This window comes from Tenrec ecaudatus, chromosome X (assembly GCF_050624435.1).
Source record: "Tenrec ecaudatus isolate mTenEca1 chromosome X, mTenEca1.hap1, whole genome shotgun sequence".
Taxonomy (NCBI): Eukaryota; Metazoa; Chordata; class Mammalia; order Afrosoricida; family Tenrecidae; genus Tenrec; species Tenrec ecaudatus.
In genome coordinates this window covers 151,923,323-151,945,576 of record NC_134548.1, presented here as the reverse complement: position 1 = coordinate 151,945,576, position 22,254 = coordinate 151,923,323, and the positions used below count along the sequence as shown (strand labels likewise).

At 42.3% G+C, this 22,254-nt stretch overlaps 1 protein-coding gene across 4 annotated transcripts in view; it reads right to left on the bottom strand.

The window, feature by feature from the left end:
• Positions 1-22,254, bottom strand: part of FHL1 (four and a half LIM domains 1) — a 65,725-nt gene that overhangs the window by 24,024 nt on the left and 19,447 nt on the right. For 2 of the 4 annotated variants that reach the window (XM_075539254.1, XM_075539252.1), the window contains one exon: positions 16,947-17,026. Coding sequence is in view for 2 of the 4 variants with exons in the window: in XM_075539249.1 (XP_075395364.1) it covers positions 13,452-13,464 (13 nt within the window). In the remaining 2 variants the exon portion in view is untranslated. Of the gene's footprint in view, positions 1-13,451; positions 13,492-13,630; positions 13,680-16,946; positions 17,027-22,254 lie in introns of those variants that run through there. The other 2 variants (XM_075539249.1, XM_075539250.1) reach the window with 2 other exon arrangements.

The following is a 22,254-nucleotide window of genomic DNA, read 5'->3' as shown; positions in this document are numbered from 1 at the left end:
GACCTCTGTTCAACTCCTGACCAATGTACCTGATAGGAAGCCACCATCTGTCTGTCCCTCTGTTGCTATGGCACTCATCAAGTTTCAGCTGAACTTTGAGACTGACACTAGAAAGATGACCTAGCAGTCTACTTCCAAAAAACCAGCAGCCAATGGGAAAAGAAAACCAAGTAAGCCAGCATAGTTCTACAACCAAGCCAGGGGAGGGCACATGAGCAGGGAGTGTTTTGCGCTGTTGGCCATGGGGCCAACAGCTCCCAACACACTGCATAACACAGGAAGGCTGAAAGTGGTGACATGCCCTCATGCAGTGACACTTCGTGCTCTGTGGTAAATGAAAGGGCCCACCTCTCAAAAATCAAGGTGGCACCTTCAAGTGCATCAAATCTTTAGGCGCAAAAGTATATGATGCGTGACTCCCAAATGTACATGCTGCCTTTAGTTAGACAAAATCATAAAAGATGGCTTCCCAGCAGAGGATTGTAATGGAGCAAACTGAGCTGGGCACAAGTCTTTCTGGGCAATCAGACTGGTCCCAGGTCCCTGGGGCCTACCATCACGAAAGTGCACACTTCTGAGTCATAGATCTGACCTTCACACCACATGCTGGGAAAACCAGACACTGGGCTCCTTCGACATACAGTCTTGTCAGGGATTTTTCAAAGATATTGCTATCAGAGTGTGCAATGAAACTTGCAATAGGCTTTCTTTCAAGCAGAGAGACAGCATAATGTCAGTTACCTCACAGGCCAGCCTTGTCTGCTATAGGCACTTGATTTTTGGTTTGCGTCTGTTTTCTTTAATGGTCACATAACTAACCAAAGCCAGACGACCCATGTTCCAGGGCTCTTTATCACTAGTTCCTAACTCCAATTGAACGTCCCAGGTTCTATCCATACACAAGAGAAATATGTGTTCGCTAGCTCCCCTTCCAGTCTCACATTCAACATGTACTATGAAAAATGTGTTTATAACTCATGTTATCACAGAAATCAAAGGACAACATATGCAAATCATACTAAGCTAGGGATTCCCAGGCACTGGGTATTGTGGCAATTCAGTGGGGATCAAGCGGAGGGAGGGTCGCACAGAGTGCAAAACCGAGTTCATTTAGATTCACCTCCATGGTTCATGAAGAAATGCTGGCGCCTACACAGCTTATCCTGCTGGCCGCCCAGGAAGTATCCAGAGATGAGCCGGGTTCAGCAGATGGGAAATGGGACGTTTCGTTTGCAAGCGGTTGGAGCAGGATTCACAGCCAATGGAAAGGTAACTTCGTTAAAGCTAAATTTTGAGGTAACAGTATAAAAGCTCCATGATTGCTAGGCTTTGATAGTGAAAACCCATCGACTTCATTGCTTTGTTACGCCAGAAATGACCACTAGACTTGGAATTGAAAAAGTATACCCAACAAAAAACGAGACTCAGCCACAAAAAAAAAAAAAAACTTCACCAGCCATGCTAATTTGGTTTTTCATCATCTGTAAAATGGGAGGAATAATACCTGGCCTGCTTTCCCTGAAATACTGCTTTAGGAATAAAATTAAATAATGTATGTCGAAGTACCATATAAATTTAAAAAGCTAATCATACAAAATATATTTCTGTCAGAAAAAAAAAAAACTAAGCAGGTACATTCTCCAAATTTTGCACATGACTTCATTTTGCACATGACCCTTGGACCATTAAGTACACGCAGGCCATTAAATCTAATGGAAGACAATTGGGCAAAGACAAGCAGTTCTAGTGAAAACGATGCATGGTAGCCCCATTGTCATTTCAGTCCCCAAGATCAACAATATAGAAATCAGAAGATAGTAATATGACTGTTTTCTTGCTATGTAGTTAATATTTAAGTCTTTGCAAACCACAAGTATCTGGGAACAAATGTCTAATAAGCAACCTCCAGTTAATCTTGGTTCTTCTCTTTGATCTAAAAATCAAAAGCATATTCCCTTGACTATTTTGTAGAGGGTACTTTTCGTTTTTTTAAGGAACTGACATGATTCGGTCTCTACGAAGACAATAACTTGGAAAGGCTTCCACAAAAGGAAAAATTAGAGCTAGTTTAGTTAGAAAATTTTTCTGGAAAAATAAAATAGAATAAGAAATGCTTTTTTATTTCTGTTGTTTCAAGGGCTGGAGGAGATTAAGTAACAACTTGAAGAAGTGAGTTAATCCCTTTGTAGCACAGCCAAGACAGGGTCTATTTTCCTACTGTTATGATGGTAACTTAGAACACGCAGGACAACAATATCAGATATCAATTCCCTCCAGAGTTGTAACTTTCTAAATGTAGTCATTAGTAATTTGTCAAGATTATCATTCAACATACAGTAATGTCTACGCAGTAATGTGAACCTCCAACTCCACCTTTCAGATCCAGCCTCAAACTCCATCAAACGTTAAACCAGGTACTGTTTTCCATGAAATAAAAATGTAGGCGTTATTGATGAATCAACTGAAACATTAAAATAAGATTAAGCGTCTTGCCTTCAAAAAGCAGGGGTGAGATCAACCTAAGAATAGAAGTTCAAGTGCTATCACCTGTCCTAACCATAAATCTAGAAACCATCCCTACTAGCAACCGGTACGTAATCTAATCAATCTGTAAAGAATTTAAACGCATGTTTTACAGGAAGAAAACAGAGCTTCAAAACCGATGTGTGGATATATGACCAAGTGTATTTCTGGACAAACAAACCCACACAATATAAATAATTCATGCCCAAAGTCATTCCCCTTCCTCAAAGAACCATCAGCTTTGAAAGCTTAACATTAAGACGTTAAGAAAGCAAGTCATAAAGGAGCCTGAGGTCGACCAAATTATCTTTTAAATGCATCTATCACAGTATATCCAGTAAATATACTTTATTATCTCTGATTACCAAACTGTCACCAGAACAAGTCAGTCACTTTCTGAGATCAGAGAACAAGGCAAATCAAAACACCGAACTTCCTGCCATTGAGGTAATTCTGACTAATGGTAACCCTGTAAGAGCCAGGTAGTGGTCAGGAAATCCAAAACTCTGCACCCTTGTCTCCTCCAAGACCAGACTCCATGTTATTCTATGTATGGTCTTTAAAGGGAGTCATGCATCAGACTGAGGTATCACTAAAGAATTTACAATGTCCCTATATGTTTGCTTTTAAAATCATGTTCTACTGACACAGTTAAATTAGAGTCACCAAGATTCCCACCCATTTACCCCATATCAAGCCCCCACCTTGAAGATTTTCAGGCATAACTTTCTATTCTTATACATTAACTATTTCTTCGAACTTCCGGATTGGGTACAGAGCAGAGATCTGTTTCTACCCAACCAACAGCAGCTGGAACTGAAGTGGAAACGCTACAGACATAGCCCCCATCAGGAGCAAAACTGCATAAAAATGCTTTTAAGGCATCTCCTGCCAACTAACTCAAGAGTGCTAGTGAAGACTCCCAGAAGGAAATCCACCCAGTCAACCGCCTAGGCCAGGAGCGTGTGTGTTTGCACATACTTTAGGAAACTGTGAATAAAGAGAGCAACATGGCAGCTTTGTAAGGATGTAGAGAGTGCTTTCCACATAAATAAGGGCAAAAGCCATCCAGTAAAATCTTTCATCTCCCTCCCTCTCACTCTTTGAAGAGTAACAAGAGTATTTTTAATCATTTGTGCTTAACACCTTGACACCAGGGTGAAGGATGGAATCCAGCACAGGCTCATTTTAGTCCTCAGCCAATGGCACCTCTGCCTTCCAAATGTAATAGACTGTAGGACGGAGTCACACAATGTTTATACCACTTTGAAAGCTGAGCCTGTCTATGAGAACGGGAAGTTATTTGAACCCTGCCTTGAGGATGAAAATAAAATTCACCAGTGTACCACCTCCTCTTTATAAGGAGTCTGCAATGTTTGAATCAAAAAGTTCCAAATTTAAAATGAAGCCAGTCATTTGTATTCCCCAACTCCTTGCCAAAATACCAAAAAGAGTGTCCCTTTGAAAATAAGGCTACTAACACCCCCTCCCCCAGTAAAATCAGAGCATTTGTTTTATATCTTCTTTCACAGCGCTCTAAGCCAATTTGGCGCATGGATTAATGTTTGTTTTTTAAAGCATTTTATTGGGAGCTCATACAACTCATCGCAATCCATACATAGATCCATGGTGTCATGCACCTTTGTACATTTGTTGCCCTCATTAATCTCAAAACATTTGCTTCCTACTTGACCCCTTGGTATCAGCTCATCCCCCCCCTTTCCATCCCCTCCCTCATGAACCCTTGATAATTTATAAATTATTATTATTTTGTCATAGCTTACACTGTCCAATGTCTCCCTTCATCCACTTTTCTGTTGTCCATCCCCCAAGGAGGAGGTTATATGTAGATCCTTGTAATCAGTCCCCCCCCCTTTCTATCCCACCTTCCCTCCACCCTCTGGTATCGCCACCCTCACCACTGGCCCTGAAGGCTTAATGTTTAACAACCCAAATTTCAAATGTATGCAATATATGAAATCTACTGGTGAACCCTACTAAAACCACTTTGAAATACATCAAGAAATATGGTAGACTGGTGGATGGACCAAGATTTGGATTTTTTAAAACTTGACCGTTGAGTCAAATCCATGTATAGCAGAGTAGACCTGTGTTCCATAGTTCTCAACGCCTTATTTTTGGCAGGAGGTCACCAGGCCTTTCTTCCAAAGCACCTCTTGGTGGATTTATACCTCCAACCTTTCAGTTAGTGGCCAACTGTTTGCACCAATCTGCGACAGAACAAAATCAAAACTCAAACTAACCCCTATAGGGTAGACTATAACTGTTTCTGAGATATTCTATCTTTCCAGGAGTAGAAAACCTCTGCTTTCCCCCAAGGAGCAGCTGGCGGCTTCAAACTGCTGAGCTTGTGGTTAAACAACTCAATACATAACCCACTATGACCCCAGGGGTCTCTAGAGTAAAATGGTGAACTCTAGCTGAAGGTTATAAAGTCATTCCCTTCAAAACGGTTTCACCTGTGAATTTTTTAAAATAAATGTGTTTGTTAGTGGTAAAATACAATAGAGTGTAGATAAGTAAAATTTAAAAAACCAACTTCCACTAAACACAAACTGACACAGGCTTCAAAAAAGCACTTCAGGCTACAAGTACAGACTGTGGTATAATCCTGAAAGAAGTCATCTGCAAAATAAAGAAGCCTGTCACACCCAATTTACAGTTGTTTTCAGGCATACTCAAAGAAGTCACAGCAGTCGCAAAATTAATTCCTGTCACTGCACACAGACATCTTCAAACTTGTGTCGAGCCGTGCAGGCTGAGGGCCAGAAAAGAGACCTTTCTGAAGGTTCCACTAAAGCATGGACACAGGCCCATGACAGATGACATTGTAGCCTTGCTCTCACGGGTGCCAGCCTCCAGTCTTTTAATCATCTCTCCCCTTTTATGGCCGCTTCAAGTTTAAAGCATATACTCATCTGTTTCCAGATTCCTAAAGGTACTAGAAAAAAAAATCTAAATATAACAGATGGATAAGCACTCAAAGTAACTGGAGACCCAAATGTAACTTCAGCTTTCGCAGGCCAATGTCTTAACACCCCAGGCTTTAGTGTAATGGCCTCACTGTAGACCTTTTGTTTTTATTCCCACAACAGAAATGTTACCGGGCTTTGAGAGATGGCAGGTCAATGCTCTTGCAACTGACATTCCTAACCGTTTCTTTTGAAAAAGAAAAGAAAAGCCAATCAAGAAATATTGTCCAGTACGTTAGAATTGACTACAAAGTATAGTTGATATGTCTGATGTTTATGGTTACTCTTAAAAGAATCTAATGCACTTTTAAAAATTGAATATAAAAGTAAGTGGATATCATATGAAACCACTAGAGGGAATCTCAATGCGGAGTACTAGTGTTTATTAAATCTATGGCCTTGAGGTAATATAAACAGCCCACTAAACCTTGGATGTCAGAAGAGACTCAGACTTGCTCCTGAATGGAGAGTAGCTAAACGTAAATGGAATACATGTTGGAGTAATAAACCTCCACAGAAGATCCCAAAGGACAACTTGAGAAATGTAAAATATTTATTATACAGAAATGTGTGTGGCATAGGAATCTAAAAGGGAAGAACCCACTCAACATTTCTCAAGCTGGAAGAACTCAAGAAAAAAATTCAAGTCTCCAGTTGAAATACCGAAGGATTACCGTATATGCTCAGGTATAAGCCGGCCCGAATATCAGCAGAGGCACCTAGTTTTACCACAGAAACTGCATTAAAAATGTGCTGAAAAACTCAGCTTATACACGAGTATATATGGCATATGGGTAAAATATTGAACCAGGCAGGAAATCTTAAAAGGAAACCGAAGGGAAACAGAGTCCTTGTACTAAAGCAAGGCGCAATGCACAAGCCTTTCAGGAAGTAGCATACAAGTATATGTGAGGGGGAAGTACTGCAGGTACTGAAAGAAGTACTGCAAGCAGCACTGAGAGCACTGCTGAAAAGAAAGGCTCTGGGAGTTGATGTTAATACCAACCGAGATGTTTCAATAACCAGATGCAACACTGCAAGCGCTCATGTATCCATGCAAAGACATTTGGAAGGCAACTGTCTGGCCAACCAACAGAAAGATATCCATATCTGCCCATTTGACCCAACAGAGTGTGCAAATGACCTTAAAATGATAAAGATCACAAGGGAAATTTTGCTGAAGATAATTCAAATACAGTTGCAGCAGGCCATCAACAGGTATGGAACTGTGCAGACTGTAAGAAACTAAACTATGGCTAGCGCTGTGAAGAATGCAATTGCCAGAACGTTTTCCTGTGAGCCTCCAGAACCTATATATAAAGAGGTGATTATTTGAACAGAACAAGGATTTCAAATAGGAAATGTGTGTGTCAGGGTTGTAATCTTTCACCATGTTTATTCCATCTTTATGCTTAGCAAGCAATCTGAATAGCTGGACTGTAGGAAAAAAGAGGAAGCATCAGGATTGGAAAATTTATTAACAGCCTACAATATGCAAATGACACAAAACGCTTTGCTAAAAGTCAAGAAGATTTAAACTACTTGCGGATGATCAAGGATCACTGCTTTCAGTATGGATTATAACTCAATGTAAAGAAAAAAGATCCTCATAACTGCACTGATAGACGTCCTAGTAAAGAGAAAGGAATGAAGTGAATGATCTAGGATTTCATCTTGCTTGGATCTGCGATCAATGCTCATGGAGGCAGCAGTCACAAGAAATCAAACGACACATTGCATTAAATAAATCCGCTTCACAAGGCCTCTTTAAAGTATCGACGAGCACAGACGTCACTCTGATGACTAAGGTGCATCTGACCCAAACCCTGGTCTTTACAATTGCCTCATGGGTAATGAATGAGGAAAACAGGAGAATTGAAGCATTTGAATTGTGGTGCTATGAAAATACACGGACTGCCAAAAGAACTCACAGATCTTTCTTGAAAGAGGTACCGCCAGAATGTTTCTTACAGGCAAGGATGGAGAGATTTCATCTCATGTACTTTGGGCATGTTATCAGGAGGGTTCAGTCCTTCGAGACAGACATGCTTAGAAAAGTGAAGGGCTAAATGTGTATCAGGACTGATAATTTTTTCAGCATAGGTGGAAATAAAAGGGATAGACCGAAAATAGTGGATAATATTGGTTCCAGATTCCAACCTGCCATCTGAGCCCAATGCAAAGGGTGGAACTCAGGCTTCTCAATTATTCAGCATTTTAAAAATCTTCCAATCCCATGTATGCTGACCACTACAAACACAACCTCTTGAGATGAAATCGTTGACAACTTCAGTCTTTTTTCGATTTATTATGACGTCTATTTGCTCCAGTTCTGAGTTCTGTTTAACTTTGTATCTTACTGGGGATTTGTTTTCCTTAGCTCATACTGGCTTTTGGAAAGAAATGTACAATACTCAGGTCAATTATTAATTGAGAGTCCTGATGAATATATAAAAATGGTCCAACTACATGTAATCTTTTCTGAGACCACAACTATTAAATAAGCTCATGTTTTCCAATATCTATCAATATTTTATCGCAGGAGAAAGAGGACTTCTACTCCCGTAAAGAGTTCTAGGCTCAGAAACCCACAGCGGCAGTTCTACCCTGTCCTATAGGGTTGCTAGGAGTCAGAATTAATTCCATGGCAGTGAGTGAAATAATATTTTATACTCAGGTAGTAAGGATATAAAAGCACATAAGTTACTTCCTTGCCTTAATCATTTACTGACTAATGATCTGGAGCCCCCAGTGATACTGGGTTAACTACAAGGTCAACAGTTCAAAACCACCAGCTGTTCCACGGAGAAAAATAAAGCATTCTATTCCCGTAAGGAGTTAGTCTGGGAAAGCCATATGCAGTCCAACTCTGTCCAATAGGGGTTGCCATAAGTCAGAACCCACTTGAGAGTGCTGAGTTTGGTTTTTGGATGCTTTGGTCTGAAATAGACTCTACCTATGTGAGTTCATTCTCAGACAAAATAGAAAACCAGCCTTAAAGAAGGTAAAACACTGATTCGCTTGTGTATAAGTTATCACATATACCCAAACTGCTATATCTGCAAAAACCTTGAAGCACAATATTATTTTTGTTTTAATAGTTGTCTGGACATAATTCATATATCAAGCATTTCACTAGTTCAATCACAGTTTTAAAAGTTGCACAACCATCACCACCATCAATTTTAGGACATTTCTTTTTTTTCATGTACTCACTGTTAACTCCCCGTTGTCCCCAAACCTCTCCTGCCATGTCCCTAGGAAACTGCTAATTCCGTTACTGCCGTTATAGAGAGGATACAAAAGTTCAAAACAGTGATTGGAACTGAAGTCCAAGAGAGTTTGACTTGAGCTGCCTTAGAGAGCAGATACCTGTGCATTCCTTCACGTCAATTGGCTATAGATGGAACACTAGACTTGAAGCCCAATGTCCACACTCTGACTTTCTCCATGGGAATCCTAATCAGAAAGAAACCTTATTGCCCTGACAATAAGGTACCACACTTAAACGGAAACATGCATCAATATGTAGGCAAATGTATCAACCTACAATGGATAAAGGGGCTACTTCATGAAAACAAAACAAAATCAAAGTCCAGTCAATGGTCCCATTTATTCGATATGCTCACAGAAGGTTCTCTGTAAAACGTCCTCGGGCACAGTTCATCTCCACTGACTGCATAATACTTAATTTCTTTGAAAAGAAAACAATTTCCTTAGGATATTAATAAGGTGGTGTGCATCTGATCTAACAAGATGGCCTTGGCGTTTTATCCAGCTGCTCTGTGCACGGTGACTGAAAATTGCCTAAGAAACCCCAGATACTAGGTTCAGGATTCTAGCTCCGAGTCAGAGATTCCATTTTTCAAGAGGCCAGTTAGGAAGGACCCTTGTCCTCAGGGAGACAGCCCTCTCTTCTGAAGTAAAAATGAATTCCTTCTCTATCAGAGGCTGGGAAAAGTCAGGAGATGTACAAAAGGTCAAAATTAAGTCCCATTAAATCTTAGCCCTGGATTTAGTCACCATAGAGACAGGGGAGATAAATAAACCAGCAACTTCAACAAATGTGCTGCACTGTTGCCAGGCATATCTCTTGGCTTACCATTATTTTTACTTAAGGATCTTTTAGTCCAAACATAACTGACTATGAAGTCTACAAAACCAAACAGAACTAGGCCCAAAAGAAATATGAAAGCTCATTTAGGCAAAGAGCAGGCAAAAGTCCCGAGAACTACCCCCCTTTAGTAATGTGCTCTCTGCTCCCCCTTGAAAACCGATTGCAACATGAGGCAATGACATGTGGGGAAAATATGTGGCGCTAAAGCCAGAGGAAACCATGTCAAAAAAGAAAAACAGACATGAAGTAACTGACCTAATTAAGAGAGAAAAGTATACTTACAGCAGGGAAACAAGTAGCTTTGGAACAAAGCACACAATGGGGGTGGGGAGGAGATACCATAAGAAGGTTCACACTGTGAGAGTGAGTTTTTGCTTCTTGCCTAAATCAAAGAAGCAAACTGGACATGAGCATTGCCCTTGAAGAACAGCTGCATTTCAGAATTAGACTTAAATCACTGGACCTTTAGACATGACGGTTCATTCCCTGGCAATGATACACATTAATTACAAGCTCCAAAACAAATATTTATACTTTTTAATTTGGGGCACCAGGATGTCTGTCTACCAACCACAGAAGATAGAAGGAGGAAGGGAAATGGGGGCTTGGGATGAAAGAACCAAACCAGCCAGAAGGAACGAGGTCATTGGAACTCCATGTTTGGAATCTGGCCAGAAGCCTCCGCCATGCATGGGTTTGTGCATAAATGGGAATTCCATTGCTTCCTGTCTTGACTCCACTTATTTTAGTAAAAGGTGAGGGTTGTCAACTTCTAAGAGAATATACATGTGTTGGACAATGTGCAAACAGCATTACAACAGCATGAACAAAACTACAAATATTATGTTACTTACATTCTTCCGTGTGCCTTCCAGTGCTTGTCCAGATGCACATATCCCTTTACATGTTTATTACAGCATATATGCAATCTAACTAAGATTATCTAGTACGATCTTTCACATTGCTAGTCAAACAAATAAATGTATCCATTTTAAACAGATTCATGGAATTACCATGCATTTTTCGTGTGCTGTACTGTCACGTGGATTCCACCTTATCCGACACCTTATCCGACAGAGTGGATTCGCCCAATAGGCTTCCAAGGTTGGAATTAGTACAGGAGTAGGTCGCCAGGCCTCTTCTCTCACAGGGTGACTGGTGAGATCAAACACTGATCTTTCAGTTAACAGTGGAGCACTGAACCTTTGCGTCACCAGGGCTGCTTTTATACTGCACAGATATACTAGAATTGGCCTAATGACTGTTTGTTGAGTGACTAAAATGGCCCTTTCGCTAATGTTGGGCATTTCAATGTTATTGTTATTCTTATCAGACTGTGAGAAAACCTTGCCACCCAGAACTTTCCCCCATCTTTTCTTCAACTAATTTGTTTCTCAGAAATGTGGCTCTTAGAACACATTTCCCAAAGCAGCATTACTGGACCAAAGGGTACCAATCTTTGTGACTTTTGCTATGCCTTGCCAAATCACTTTCCAAAAGGCTCGGTTCCAAACTGAAAAGTTACCAGTGATAAAGTGTCTCTCAGTTTCAGAGCAACTACATTAAGCACTGCATTTTCTTTTTTTGTTTGTTTTTTTCAGATTTAATTGGGGAAAATGTACCTTGTTGCTGTTCAAACATGTTTACCTTTCGGTGTCAGTGAAGCTGACCCATTTTTTGTGTGTGAAATAATGTACATGTCATTTACCCAGCTCTCTACTTGAGAATTCATGTGTTCAACAGTTATAGGGTCTTCCCCATGGACCAGGTCTTGTGCCTGCCTTTCTAGATGAAATTATCTGGTCACACATGTTGCAAAATTTTGCCTAGTGCGTTTTCCTTTGAAGTGGCATTTTCCATTACAGAGGTCTACAGATCTGACTCTGTTGATGTCTTCCTTTTGGACCCCACCCCCAACATTTCACAGTTTACAAGTCTCAGATATGCTGAAATTGGGCTAATGCGCCTCTTTGAAAGTTTTGTTTGCAAGTTCAAAGTATATCCTCCTGCAACTATCAAATGGAAAGTTCAAGAATCTTTCTCATGCATGAGCTTTAACTATGCCTACTTTGGTTCCTAGAAACACTTGACTTAAAGTTTGTACAACCAAAGTTCGGTTTATGCTTCACGTAGACTACGCTGTGGTACTCTCTGCTGCTGCAAGTAGATGTGCACCCAGGGTTATCTCTGGAGAGTCAACACAAAATCGCCTGGCTAAGGCCTCCTGTTTCTCGAGCCAAAGAAAAAGGTCTCTAGGAGCACCGCTGCGTGACCACCTCAGAGCGGGAGGTCCCTGGACCAGCAGCAGTGTCAACTGGATGCTAGTAAGAAAGAGCATCTCAGACTCTACCCTAGAGCTGCTCACAACTGAAGTAGACCACAGGATCCCTTCAGGTGAAGACATGACACCTATGCTCTGCCTACTCAGGTTCCGCCAGAAAGAGTCCCTCTCTTCAAATGCTCACCCTCCACTAAAGGAATGTCACCAAAAACCAGGCACCTGAACATCAGCAAGCTGCTCTTCAGAGAGAGAGTGTGGCCTCCATTGCCTCTAGACTTGGGGTTGGTGATTCACGTGCCTCCCAGAGTCAAACGGGTTTTGTAATGAGCGGCCTTAAGTGTCAAGGAGAGAGCAAGAGGAGTGGAAAGCGTGGCAAACTGCACCCAAAGATGCAGCAGCTATTTGGCTCCAGTATAGTGTTGTCAAACAGGAATGCAGGCTCAATGTTGCCAGATCTTCCCGTATTTTAAAAGCAACGGAAAAATCTGCACCTTTAAAATGTGCACTCTCTCCGTTTGGAAATGCTGGCAATTCACTTACAGTTTATAAAGAACACCTCTGAGGGCCAGATGCAGGCCAGTTGGAGACCTTGGCTCTAGAGTGACAGTTTCCAAACTTTTTAGGCCTGTTTGTAGCCCATCTGCGCACTGAGAAGAGAGGTCACATCAACAACATTGGTCCCAATCAAATCGCTATGACTATTGTATTCAAGAATTCCGAGCCTTGTGAATATTAAAAGACTGCCAAATCAATGAAAATGACCATATGTCAGGGGTACAAATATTTCTGAGATGTGAAATACATGCCCAATTAATGAACAAAATTGAATCTGCTGTTACAAACACAGAGTACTCATATTCAGCCCAGTTCATGTAGGTGTTAAGAATTACATGTGTTAGTTTTTATTCTGTAACTCAAAGGCTATCTGATGGAATAAGTTCCAGCACTCTAATGATGACGTTGAGCTACAATCAATGCTGTATTAAACTTAAATCGAGACACAATAGCATTCAATAACCTAAAACATCCTCAGGTGGAATCTGAAATTTTATTTTACTAAACTGTTCGATTATTCCAATCATATTTTAAAAGGAAAGTAAAATAAATATTTCATCTCGGGGACACTTGGGTTTCAGGTACACCGCTGTCTCCCCAGAAACTGCCTGTTTTATTTTAACAGTTTTATTGGCATATAATAATTCAACAGTTTAATCATGGAGGGGTAATGCTTACCCGGAGGGGGAATAAATCAGATCCAAATTGATTAACTGGGGACTTTGGACTGTTTACCTGTTTACTGGTCTACTCGATTCTGGGCAAGTGACTTTAAAAAAAAAAGTAAAATCAATTTCAGTTTCTTCCTGCGCAAAAGGGATGGAGATGAGCACATCATTCCTTCTGTCTTGCTTACTACCCTGTTCCCAACCTGATACCTCGTAGGGCTAAAAGAATAAGTAATAGATCGCAAGGTACAACTACCTATTTACTGTTGAGGCAGTTTCTATAACTCCATCAGATTCTGTTTCGATTTACTCACCTGAGGAACTCATTTGTTCTAAGAGAAAATCCGGAAGTCACTACGTGTTGGTCAAATGAAAGATGTAAAAAAAGAAAAAGAAAGATGTTATTGAGGTATCATTGATACCATAAAACCACTTTGTGTTTGGAAAATTTCCACTTAAATATCCCATTTTAAGCACAGAGCCTTGTACTCACAGTTTCTAATGAACTTTCTTCAGATGAAGTTTGTTAAAGTTGCAGGTTGCTGTGGAATTACAAAGGGCAAACAATAAACTGCCTGTATTTCCAGCTACATGGATGGAAGGATGTTTCACCCTTCTTTTTATCTCCTTTTAATCTGTGACTGGAAAAATCACAAGACTATCTCTGAAAGGGCAGAGTGAAATAGAAAATTCCGATACATTAAGGAGGTTTCTAGGTGATAAAGGAGGCCCTTCAGTGATAAATGTGATCCATTCCTGCACCTCTTAAGAAGTGGTTTTAAAAAATGGTTGGAAGAGGAAAGACAATATTCTAAAAAAAGAGAGATGGAGAAAAAGAAGGGGCAGAAATAGGACAAGCCATAGGGAAAGTTGTTGTTTTGGTTGTTGAATGCAATGATGATGATCTCATAAGTAAACCCCCTCCACAATTCACAATAAACAGTTAAAAAAGAAAAAAAGATACAACAAAAAAGATTCAGTTAAGTCAGAACAGGTGCATATGGCTCTTATTTAGCCTTATTTTAATGCTAGAAAAGGTAGACAATCGTGATGAAGTTGTTGAGCCTAGGAGTTGGTTCAAGGAGCCCTGGTGGCACAGTGTACTAAGCACAGGACTTCTAACCAAAAGGTGAGGTGTTTTGGTAGTTCAAACCTGCCAGCTGCTCTGTGAAGACAGATGAGGCAGTCCACTTTGACAAAGATTGACAACCTTGGCAATGCTATGGGGAAGCTCTATCTGCTCTCCAGGGTTGCTATGAGTGGGAATCGACTTGAAGGTAGTGAGGGTTGGTTGGTAGGTAGGTTAGGTACGTGCTGGTTCAATAGTTTTACAGTGTGGGTCAATTTCCATAGCATGCAGGGGCAAGTAAGAGTGGTCTCTAAGTTGGGACATTCTTCCCCTGGAGACTACACCTGGCTGTGCTTTCAAACTGCCTTGGGGCTCCTCAGAGGAGGGCAACTACACAGTCACAGCCTCCCAATTGAGCATCAACAGTTCTGCTTCGGTTCTGTTTATCAGGGTCGGACCAAAGTTTTCATGTCAAGGTAAGTTTCAAGCGTTAAAACAGTCTGAAGTTTTTGTTAAAGGCTGTGAATGATCACTATGACGGGGTCTAGATCCAAAAAGGATGAGCTCATCTCTGGCAGCTAAAGCTTTTCCTGCCAGACTAGTTTAACACCCATCCCCCTCTAGACCTTGGAAAGAGCTTCTACCTCTATAATTGATGAAACTGATACCATTCAGACAAAATAATCCTAAAAAATGTATCCTGTTCTTTTTACTCTTTAAGGCTTAAAATATGTAGCTCTTTGAATATACTCATATATGTTTTAGGATCAGTGGCAAAGGCTACAAAAGTATATGTTACAAAGGCAACAATGCACTCAGCGACCAGGAACTCTAATGGAAATGGAAATACTTAAGCCACAGGTTTCCAAATCGATTTGGTCTACCACCCCCTTTTCAGGAAGAAAAAAAAAAGACTCAGCACCCTGCCACACCCCTCCATGGCAATGAGAAGTTCTGGTACCATACCCATAATCCAAGATAAAGTGTAGGCATCTGCTTTTGTATCCTCCCTGGATTGTTCGTGTCCCCCAGGGGCGGTATTGCCTACTTTGGGAACCACGACCTAAACTGAAAGCAGGTATCCTGGTGGCGCTCAGCTGCTAATCCAAAAAGTCGGCAGCATGAACTCCCCAGTTGTTCCTTGGGAGAAAGATGAGGCAGTCTGCTCCCATAAAGGTCACAGGCTTGGAAACTCTACAGGGCAATTCGATTCTGTCCTCTAGGGTGGCTATGAGTCAGAATCCACTCGATGGCTGTGCTGTGGGTAGACTGAATGCAAACTCGTCCAATCGACTGCATGCGAGGTCCTCTAGAGTTTGGAAGGCACTCCAAATACACAGTGGCTGCAACAATGGATGCAAACACCCAAACGACTGGGAAGATGGCAGAAGCCTGGCCTGTGTTTTCCTTTGTTGTATATGTGGGGTTGCCAGGAGGCAAAGCAAACTGAACAGCAAATAACCTGTCTGAATGTGATTGGCGGGGGTGTGGTGCAGAGTGAAAATAAAAGCAAAATAAAAGACACCTTTTGATGGACAAAGCTGGAAATCTTGACTGGTATTATGCTGACAAGGAGCCTGGTGGTGCCGTGGTTAAACATTGAGAATCTGATTGAAATGTCAGTGGTTGAAATCCACCAGCTGCTTTGAGAAAAAAAAAAGATAGGAAAGGCTGCTTCTGTACAGATTCCAGCTTTGGAAAGTCTCCGGGAGCTGTTCAAACCTATCCTACAGGGTCACACAAACAAATTGCCTGCCACCGAGTCCATTTTAATTCATAGAAACCCTACAGGACAGAACAGAACGGTATCCTTTGGTTTCTTCTGACTGTAGACCTTTATGGGAGCAGACAGCTGCATTGTTCTCCTTCATGTTGCTGATGGGTTAGAACTGTTGACTTTGAGGCTCACAGCCTCTATGCCTAACCCATAACACCCTCAGGGCTCCTAGGAGTTAGAATCAACAAGAAGGCAACAGGTGAGAGCTGGCAACTAGAGTTCCCTTGTAAACACATAGGGATTATTAAAAGTAGGAGCCATTCCTAACAGTCTTAAACAAACCTGTCCTTGTTTCATTCTTTTCAAAGGTGAATGTCCCAGCTCTCGCACAGAGGCCCCAGATCATCTGTGGCACCACAGGTGAAGGAAGAGGACAGAGAGGATGCCTAGCCCATGGACGTGCACAGAAAGGTTTGGTTAAGCTGGCTGCGCACACCAGTGTAGTGGTACTGCTCTAAACCTCAGTACACATTTGAAAAAATTTGCAGGCCCATGACACTGAAACACAATTCTTTGGCATTCCTGCGACTAGATTTTGCTGTGGGGGTCCCTCCCTTCAGCTCCTTGAACCCCATGACATAAAGATTCCCAAAAAAGGACACAACTCAATCTCCTCCCAGTTGTCAGCAGGTCTTGCCTGCCTCTCTGTCCAGCATGTGCTCCATGCAGCTTTCCTGCACCCTACTGTCCACACTGGGGCATAAACCAATCTGTGTTTAAAGTGGCCCTATGAGTTTGGACATCATCACTTTGCATGCCCCCAAGTTGAAAACCTGTGAGGTACTCTCTGCACAAGGCACTCCCCAGAAAGCTAACACGTAGGGTAAGCCACAGTAACAGTTGAGTCCATGAAAAATGCATCCTCTGAAAGCTGATGGACGACTTCAGCTCTTCCTACAAGGTCCTCTCCCACTGGAAGGCTGGAGAACAGCTGAGGAATCTGGGGCAATTCGTCAAACTTACCGCACACGAGATGAGTGGAAAATGGGGTGGAATCAGCGAGGGCTGGATGCAGTTGTTGTTGAGAATTAGTTCCAATGTGTCTAAGTTAAGAGAAAATGAGAATCAAGAGGCAAAGTTACCTTTTCCGAAGAAAAGTTGGAGATCCCCCAAGAAAAAGATAACCTGTCTTTGAAAGGGCTCACGTAACACATTCACCCTTGTATTGACACCCCCTTCAAGGGAAGGGAAACTGCCAAGATGGGCTGCCTATTTCTCCACATGTGTGTTTATCATATAACATGAGCACCAGCAGTGGAGCTGGCTCCCTCATTATCAGGCAGGATTAGCTCAAACACTCAGCATTGTTAGAGGACTGAGCTCATGGCCTATTTCGGTTTCAAATTAACATTTGGCAATCGCCCGGGTAATCAAAACAAATGACTCAGTCTTTTAGAATAGATTTATTAGTTGAGTTTCTCGCCCCCCCCCTCCCTCCGCTTTCTTTCCTGTTTTAACATCTTTAGAATATTTTGCCACAGGAGGGCTCAGATCCAGACAGAATGTAGAATGCAAGTCACCGTAGGCATATTTGGAGGGGTTGCCATGGAGACAAGGTGCCTGCTGACCACTGAAGTTATCTCCAATCACCAACAGGATTAGGATGCAGGCTAGCGAGACCTCACCCAGTGCAGATGGTTCAGCATCACTAGGAAACAGGTGCGCTCTGTGTTTTCCCATCACGCACACAAATCAGACTGTCACATGCTATGCTTCCCTCACGTGGCCTCCCCATAGCCCGACCACCACGGCAACACTCCCACCCCAGTTACTGCAAAAGAACGAGCTGGAGTTCAGGAGAGAGGAATGGCGAGCATAGCTATTCGCTCTTATCTGTTCCTGTGCACATGCTCGGGTCTAGCCCCCTGTGAAAGGCAGGACTGGAGTCAAGACAGTGGGTGCTGCTGGTGGTGAGGAAGCCTCAAGGAACCAGAGGAATATTGTGTATTTCATCAGTGATTTACTGTACCCTGCTTACAAGTCTTAGTCATTGAAGAAAATCTTCTCCCACTCAAATTAGACAAATCTGTTGCCTATAGGAGCAGAGCTCTTGCCAGCCAGGCTCAGAGGACGGAAAATTTCAGTAGCTGAAAGGGATTACATTCAAAGACACACCTCCTAGCCCCCTCTGTGCCCATACTGAAGTGGCAAGGATTTTCACATTCTAGGAACATATACAGTTTGTGTGTGTGTGCATGTGTTTGTCCAAAGGAGGTTGTCTCTTAGTGGCGGAGACAAAGTCTCTTAAATTCTATCTGCCAGCCTTTCAGCCTGGTGTGTCCATACAGAAGGGTTTCATGAGTCCCCTCTCCCACCGCCCACACCTCATTTACAAGGCACTCACTGTTTCTAGATGGTGTCACTCCTACAGGCACCTGTGGTAAGGTGGATGTATACCACCGTTGTCAACAGTTTGGCTGCCGAGGCCACTGCCTGGGTTCAAATGTTGGCTGCAACTTTTATCAGCTACATAGGTCTCTGTGAACATCATAGTGGTGTGACCTCGTACATGTGATACCCTACAGAGTTTACATCTAGGCACTTAGGCACAAGCCAATGAACTCTGAGGAAAAGAAAACTCCCTAAGAACAGGCCCCTTTGCTGATAGTAGCTGCTCCGGCCCCACACCCAGAATGGGTCCTGACACCCATGAGGCTCTAAGGAAATAACCATGGGTTATCGGGGCACAAACCACTTGGGATGTGACCAAGTTGTACCCCACTGGGGACAATTGCTCTCAGACCAATCATCACACAACTGGTGGTTTGAGATCAAAAGAATCCTGGAAATGAGTAGCTCTCTAATAGTTTTCATGGCTTACAGGTCTTTTTTTCTCTTTCTTTTTTAATTAAAAGATCATTTTATTGGGGGCTTTTGCAACTCGTATAACAATCCATACATCAATTGTATCAGGCATATTTGTACATATTTTGCCATCATTTTCTAGACATTTACTTTCTATGGAACCCTTACAATCAGTTGCCCCTACCTCCTGACTCCCTGATAAATTATAAATTATTTTCATATATTATAACGACCAATGTCTCCCTTCCCCCACAGTGTCTGTTGCTCATCCTCCTGGAGGGGGAGTGTGGTTATGTGTCGCTCATTGCCATAGGTTGCCCCTTCCTACCCTTCACTCCCCACCTTCCCCTTACCCTTCTGGCTTCACTACTACCATTCCTATTCCTGGATTCAGTGTGTCCCAAGTTCTTATCTCATGCACATGCTCGGGTCTAGCCCCCTGTAAAAGGTAGGACTGGGGTCATGTTAGTGGGGTGTGTGTGTGTTAGGAAGCCTCAAGGAACCAGAGGAATATTGTGTATTTCATCAGTGATTTACTGTACCCTGGCCTAAAGGTCTTAATCATTGAGAACATCTCCCACTCAAAATAGACAAATCTGTTGCCTATAGGAGCAGAGCTCTTGCCAGCCAGGCTCAGAGGACGGAAAATTTCAGTAGCTGAAAGGGATTACATTCAAAGACACACCTCCTAGCCCCCTCTGTGCCCATACTGAAGTGGCAAGGATTTTCACATTCTAGGAACATATACAGTTTGTGTGTGTGTGCATGTGTTTGTCCAAAGGAGGTTGTCTCTTAGTGGCGGAGACAAAGTCTCTTAAATTCTATCTGTCAGCCTTTCAGCCTGGTGTGTCCATACAGAAGGGCTTCATGAGTCCCCTCTCCCACCGCCCACACCTCATTTACAAGGCACTCACTGTTTCTAGATGGTGTCACTCCTACAGGCACCTGTGGTAAGGTGGATGTATACCACCGTTGTCAACAGCTTGGCTGCCAGAGGCCACTGCCTGGGTTCAAATGTTGGCTGCAGCTTTTATCAGCTACATAGCCCTCTGTGAACATCATAATGGTGTGACCTCATCGAGTTGCCGTGGCAATGTATCAAGCAGGCAAACAGTATGGGAAGCAATGAGCTATGTCTTGCCAGGGCCAGGAAAAATGCAATTCCTGAGCCATCTTGGGCTCTTTAGCTTTGCACATGGGATTCTGAAGTAAAACTGAAAACATTTAAAGGATATTATTCAGAGCATGGTGATTTCACTATTTTGTAAAAAGTATTTAAGGCTCTTGAGTAATTTTTAAATGCTGGTGAGGGACAGGATTAGCTCTTCTGTCTCAAAAGTTTGTTAGCCCGTTGAAGTAATTCGCTGTTGGTTAAATATGTAATGATCACTATTACAGCATGTATTTAAACTTAGAATTATGACTTGATATGAGGGGGCTTGAAAACATTGGTGGCAAATTCCATTCTCTCACTTCCAGTCCTCCCCCAAATTTTTGGAAACCCCCTCATATGCAGTGTCAAATGCCTGGTACCAACTTAACCTATACCCTGAATCTAGCCTTAACATGCTGTTTCATTTCAGTCACTTGTCTGAAATTCGGTTTCCTGGAAATGGATATATGTACTGGCCTCCATGGGAAGAACCACAAGAGTTTCCTTTGTGAAACCCCTATACTGCCAATACCTTGCCCACTTTCTCTCCCTCTCTGCAAGTTCAGGTTTGGAGGGACGACAAAGAGAGATGGGGCAGAGGACTTGTCCCAGGACCAAGACTCTGGCTCATCCTATTCAAAGGTCTTCCATTTCAAGTTCCCCTACACCTCTAGAGGGCAGAAGTGAGAAAAGCCCAAAGGCTGAACAGACAAAGCTTTCATATTTGGCTTCCACAGAGGTTACCGCCAGAGTAGCCATCTATTCCGTAGTCCATGGTTTCACTGTCAAAAATACTCCACAGAAAACCTACTCCATTTAACCATGAGGATTTTAACTGCTTTGGCATCTGTTTCACTGTATCACTTTACTAGTTCATCTGACAATAAACGTTAGCTAGAGTTGTGACGGTGAAGTTGAGGGACACATATTAAATTAAAATACTATTTTAAATTTGCAGTGTATAGCTGTGGCTAAGCATTCATAATAGAAGTTGTGTTGACAATATTGCACAAATCAAAGACTAGAGAAAAAATAGCAGCCCGACACATTGGGTAAAAAGGGAGCAAAGTACAGACAATGCCTACTTGTCCTTTATAAACTTTCCCCACTCTGAAATGATTGAACCAACCCCTCCAAAACCAAGCCAAACTCACTGCTATCAACTTGATGCCAGCTTCCTAATGCCGTGACCCTTTCATACAGTTTCTCATGTGGTGGTGACCCCCCAACCATCAAATGATTTTCATTGATACTTCATCACTCATTTTGCTGTGATGAAACAGGCGACCCCTATGAAAGGGTCTTTCGATCCCCAAAGGGGTCGCAACCCACAAGTTGAGAACCACTAAGATAATAGGATAGGGCAGAACTGCCCCTGTGGATTTCTAAGACTAACTCTTTATGGAAGTAGAAAGCCCTATTTTTCTCCCAAAGAGCAGCTGCTGATTTTAAACAGCTGACCTTGTAGTTAGCGGCCCAGCTGGTAACCACTATGCTCCCAGGGCTGCTGAACCGACCTTGACTTGCAACAAATTCTTCATCGCACTCACCTGCACTTGTTGCACATGTGGCCTTTAGATAGCTGAAAAGGCCTGGCACTTTTTCGGAAGCTGTTTAGCAAGGAAGTCACGCTAAATAAAAAATGTATATACTTGTTAGATCCCCCCGAAAAATTCCACTTATAGACACACATTTAAGAATGAATCTCATTTGTAATGCAGGGACTGCAAGTGTATCTACTGAAGGTAGGTCAGGAAGACAGTATCTTCCATGCACCCCTGCCCCCAAACCCACTGCCATCGAGTTGATTCCAATTCATACTAACCTCAAAGGGCAAAGTAGAGCTGCTCCTGGGGTTTACGGGGCTGTAAATCTTCATGGGACAGAGCAGAAAGCCTCGCCTTTCTCCCTTGGGGTGGCTGAGGTGGGAGAATTGTGTTGTCCTAGTGTTCTCCATTCTATCTCTAGGTTCTAATAGCCATTTCAATGGCTACACAGACAAAATGGCTACACAGAACTCACAAAAAATCATAATTAAAGTGATTATTAAGGAAATTAACAAGTTGTAATGCCAACAAGACATGTTCAGGATATGTGTTTATCAGGACATGTTGCAAATTCCTTCAGGTGTACTAATATATGCCCAAAGGGGCTACCATTCCACTGTATGCCTTACCCCAAAGGCATGAAGCGCAAGCTCTATGGGTTAGTAAATCCAGCTCCCTGAATTAAGTGCCCAACTCCAGTGGTACCCTAAACATCAGCTTGAATACACTCAGTCCCAATTTCATAGGCCAGCAAGCCCAGCTTCCC